Source organism: Odontomachus brunneus, unplaced genomic scaffold (assembly GCF_010583005.1).
Source record: "Odontomachus brunneus isolate Ranch 3 - 2012 unplaced genomic scaffold, Obru_v1 Obru_scaffold_225, whole genome shotgun sequence".
Classification (NCBI taxonomy): Eukaryota; Metazoa; Arthropoda; class Insecta; order Hymenoptera; family Formicidae; genus Odontomachus; species Odontomachus brunneus.
In genome coordinates, this window is record NW_022639675.1 from 352,479 (window position 1) to 357,586 (window position 5,108).

Sequence of the window (5,108 nt, forward strand, 5' to 3'; positions counted from 1 at the left end):
TTTACAAGGAGAAAATTAGTGTTTTTAAATGTAAAAACTGTTTAAATAAATATTTGCTTGTTTTAAAAGTAAATAAAATACAAGTAAATCATTTTATAAATCTGAATACATTATTTTCTAATAAGAAAATATTTTTTTGTTTCAAATTAAAGTTTCTTTTACTATCAGAAAAAAATTTATTTAAATTTATTATTTATTATTATTTAATTTATTATTAAATTTATTATTTATTATTTATTTAAATTTATAAAATAATTTATTTTACTTACTTTTAAAACATATAAATATTTTTTAAATATACTTTCTACATACTTTTTAAAACATATATTTTAAAAGAATCTATTCTCTTCTTTTAAATAAATCATATGCTTTCGTATATGGATATACCATATGTACACAATATAAAGCGTCTCTCAATCAAAGTGACAGTGACGTTGTAGGTAAGGTGAACGACACAAGAATCAACTCAAGTAACAGACTCACGTCAAAATGACGTAAAAAACTGGTCATAACTGGTCGAATGACGTCAAGTGACTAAATAACGACGTCTTTAAAACGTCTTTTTTGTGACATCTTAATGACGTTTCTGTATAGCGTCTTAAAAACGTATTATTGACGTTTAGAGACGTCATAAAACGTTATTAAGTCATCTAAAATGTCGTCATCGATCTGTGACATTAGACTATCATTTTGACGATATTCTCACGATATTTTTGATAATTTCTTGGTTATTTTTTATCCTGAACTTACTTAGATTTGGATGTCATTTTGACGTGTCTACTATGTGTTTGGAATGTGTTGACCTTAGATATCTAGTAGTTTATGAGACATAAGAGAATTAGGAATATAAGTATATTTTTGTAAACATTATGATTTTCTCATTTTTCACCTTCGCATAATAATTCTCAGTATTTGATTACTATCAATATTTAACAGCGATTTTATTATCAGTATTCACCAGAAATTAAGTACTGGTCAAAAAATTACTGAATTACTGGTAATATTTAATCACTAATAATTTTTCAGTATTTCTTAGTATGACATTTCTATAAGGGTTGTTAAATTTTACAAGCGTGCAGGAGGTAAGAAAGAGGTTGTCTCTTTCTCTATCTCTCTCTCCGCAGTATTTATCATATCTTCTAAATAATCTGAATTCTCTAAATCAATTTGAAACCACAATTTTATCGTCCAATTTCTTATAAGCAACATTATTGCTTGCATACTTGGTGAAAATAAAATATACTGATTAATACGAAGCTCGATTTTAATGTGTTGAGAGAGGTAAAATAACCGCTTTGATATGCACCATTTTGATATGCACTATTTTCATGCACCATATATACGATTAGTTTTTGAGAAAATATAGTGATGGGGTTCATTGATAACAGAGTGAAATGAAACAGACATTGCAACTATGCGTGATACACCATCTGAGATCTTAGATTTCATTCTCAACATCTAATTACTTGAACATCAAACGATTCTAGTGAGTTGAGTTCCATCGAGATGAATAAAATAGCACAGTTTGAAATGATTCTGACGTGGCCTTCAAAAAACGGCCTTATTGATATTCATCCTTTGGTCACACTTTTTATGATTTTTGTAACTGTGGAAACTGGAGAAAGTAGCTATACAGATACACACACACATTCTGTCCATGAAACATCAGTTATATTTAGGGTTTTTTTGGTCTTAATGTCATGTGTGTTAAAAGATATACATGGTATCTCAGATCGCCATAATCATATTTTATGAGGACGTAGAACGAATTGAAGTGAGCAAGAAAGTCCTGTGTCGTTTCGCGATATTCGCAATAGTTTTCGAGAAATTAATTATTTTGTTTCAGCTAATGAGAGCAGAGGAAGCGGCAGCCGAAAGAAATCGATTTGGCATACGGATGTCATGCACATGTGTTATGCCAGCGGCACACGATGCTTGTTTTCATGCTGGATTACTTGCTAGATGGAAATACTCTGTTCTGATTGGTGCATTTCTGAAAACGGACCAATCAGAATAGAGTATTTCCATCCAGCAAGCAATCCAGTATCGTGTGCCGTTGGCTTTAGTGTATCAATTACATGTGTATCAAAATACATTGCAGTTTTGTTATTTGAATGTCTTTGTTTCCCTATTGCATGAGTAAACATAAATATAAAAATACACGAGATGGTCTGTTTATATTACGTTTTTACCTAGTAGAAGATAGTGCAGTTATTTTTAGGGTTGGCTAATTAGTCATTGTTGTTACTGAATGTCAGATTAAGCCTTGCTATGTCTCGTAGCTATGGGCGGAGGGACGCATATATCGCGTGTATCATAGTCGCGCGCCGAAGACATCTTTCTTTCAGCTGCCGCTTCCTCTGTTCTCATTAGCTGAAACAAAATAATTAATTTCTCGAAAACTATTGCGAATATCGCAAAACGGCACAGGATTTTCTTGCTCACTTCAATCCATTCTACTTTCTTGAAAAGTGTGATCATGGAGGTTTCAGATATCCTGTATAAATATTATATTTTAATTAATAGAGGAGTTCATTTATTATACTTCCACTATATAAACACATTTTTATCAATTTAATATTAAATTTTAATATTAAAATTCAAACATTTGCCATGTCATAAGTAAACAATAAGAACAAATGTGATAAAAATATTTTTTAAATATACACCTTATACAATACCTATAAAAAATTAACATTACACTTACAATTTCATGCGTGCATTGGTCTTGTATCTTAATAGACAAAAATGCTACTTGTACTATATTATTTTATATTATCTTTCGATTTATTTTTATGATTAAATTGTCTATAACTGATTAAAAAAATTACTGTGTTTTTTTACAGAAAGCCAGGGAAGATGCATTATTGTCTGACCATGTAAGGAAGTAATCGTTAAGGGGACTTTTATGACAAAGTACTATTAGTGACACTGTTAGAACTATAGCACTAATGATATTTTCGCTATAGTGATACTGTTAGTGGTAATAGTTCTAGTAGTTATTTTTAAAACGTTAAAAACAATGGATTAAGTTCACTCTTTTTCATTAAAAAAACGTTTTTTCAAATGTTTTGAAAAAAACATTTCTAAAATATTTAATAAACGTTTTTTAAATATTTATTAAACGTGAACATTTATAAATGTTATAAAAATATTTTAAAAAATATAAATATTTTTCTTTTTTCTTGAATTTTTAAAAAATTTTCCACTTTATTGTTTCATGTTACTTAATTCAATTTAAATTGTACTTCGAAAATTTGCTTACCATGCTAGGACTCGAACCTGAAGACCTCTGCTTCTTGAGTTGTTCACCTTACCCACTGCGCCACTGTCACTTTCACCGAGAGACACTTTATATTTTATACAGATGGTATATCTATGTACAAAAAAAAAATGATTTATTAAAAAGAAAAGAATAGATTTTTTTGCACTTGTGATAAAAAGTAGCCCATATTACATCTTTCATCTTTTTAAGCTAACGTCCTAACGGTAGCCACGTAGAAATATAACAAAAGAATAATAGAGCAACTGCAAAGACCCAAAAGAGGGCGACACACATATAAGCCGCAGCGCTCCGCCCGCATGTAAGAAAACAAATGATTTATTAAAAAGAAAAGAATAGATTTTTTTAATGTAAAAAATATGTTAGAAAAATAAATATTAAATCAATATTAAAGAAATGTAAAAATGTTTATTTAAATATTATTTTAAATGTTTGATTAATGTAATACAAATATTATATCAATATTAAATAAACGTTTCTTTAAATATGATTTTAAATGTTTTATTTAATATTAAATAAACGTTAAATAAATGTATAAAAACGTTAAATAAATATATAAATATTTTTCTTAAATCTTTATTTTAAATGTTAATACATCTTTAATAAATGTTATATAAATGTATAATAAATATTAAATAAATATTATTTTTACAATAAACTGTACAATGTAATATCAACGAAAAATAAATATTTAAAAAACGTTTAAAAAACATTGTCTGCTGATTGGGTAGAAATGTAATTATCATAGAAAATAAATTTTTGTGTAGAAAAAATAATATTTAATAACCTTATAAACGTATTCCTGTAATAATGAATTATTTTTCATAGTTTTTCTATAGTAATAATTAAGTTTACATACTTATATACATCAGCTCATCAAGTGTCACTTATAATACTATTACCACTATTGGCATTTGTAGTGTCACTTCTGACATTATTGGTGTCACTAATAGTATCACTACTAATACTAGTAGTGTCATTATCAGCACTAATAGTGTTACAATTAAACTATTAATGTCATTATCAGAGTCACTAACAGTGCCAGTATTAACAATAATAGTGTCAATATCAACACTATTAGTGTAACTAACAGTGTCACTATTAGCACTAATAGTGAAACTACTAACACTGCTAATGAAACTATTAGTGACACTATTACCACTAATAGTATTTTTTAGTAAGGGGATGCTGAAGCTGAAAATTTTATCGACAGAACACTAATATTTTTCTGCAAAGTTTGCGTCGTATTGGTTATACAGAATTACAAATGCTTTTACGTAATGAAAGTAGGTACAAAAATAAATAGAAACGTTGCTCGATATGTGACGAAAACGAAGCAAAAATTTTAAATATAAAATTTCTGTCAGCGTAATATTTGCCTAATCCAAAAGTTCTGCAGCTTAGTATATATCGAAAGTGTGGATGTTTCAAATAGAAAAATTTTGAAGAACATTGTTCTATCTTCGCATCTGCATTTTTCTTATAGAAATATCATACTAAGAATCATTGATAATTACTTATTTTCAGTATTAAAAATACTGGATAATAAGTAATTATCAATGATTCTTAATATGATATTTCTGTAAGGGTTATTCTTGTATATAGAACTTACATAAATGTGTATTGCTTTGTTTTACTATATATAGCGGAAAACCTAACCATATAGGTAGAAATCTTTTTGCAAACTTTTTTTAATATTCTTAAGCTTCTACCCTTATAGAAATATCATACTAAAAATCATTGATAATTACTTATTATCCAGTATTTTTAATACTGAAAATAAGTAATTATCAATGATTCTTAGTATGATATTTCTATAAGAAAA

The 5,108-nt window shown here is 27.5% G+C and overlaps 1 protein-coding gene across 12 annotated transcripts in view; it reads left to right on the forward strand.

The window, feature by feature from the left end:
* Positions 1-3,129, forward strand: part of LOC116852446 (cyclic GMP-AMP synthase-like) — a 149,122-nt gene extending 145,993 nt beyond the window's left edge. For 6 of the 12 annotated variants that reach the window (XM_032832839.1, XM_032832841.1, XM_032832840.1 and 3 more), the window contains exon 13: positions 2,847-3,125. In XM_032832839.1, the coding sequence (XP_032688730.1) occupies positions 2,847-2,875 (29 nt within the window). In that variant the 3' untranslated portion in view covers positions 2,876-3,125. Of the gene's footprint in view, positions 1-2,846 lie in introns of all 12 variants that reach the window. The other 6 variants (XM_032832847.1, XM_032832846.1, XM_032832848.1 and 3 more) reach the window with 4 other exon arrangements.
* The last annotated feature ends 1,979 nt before the right edge of the window (positions 3,130-5,108 follow it).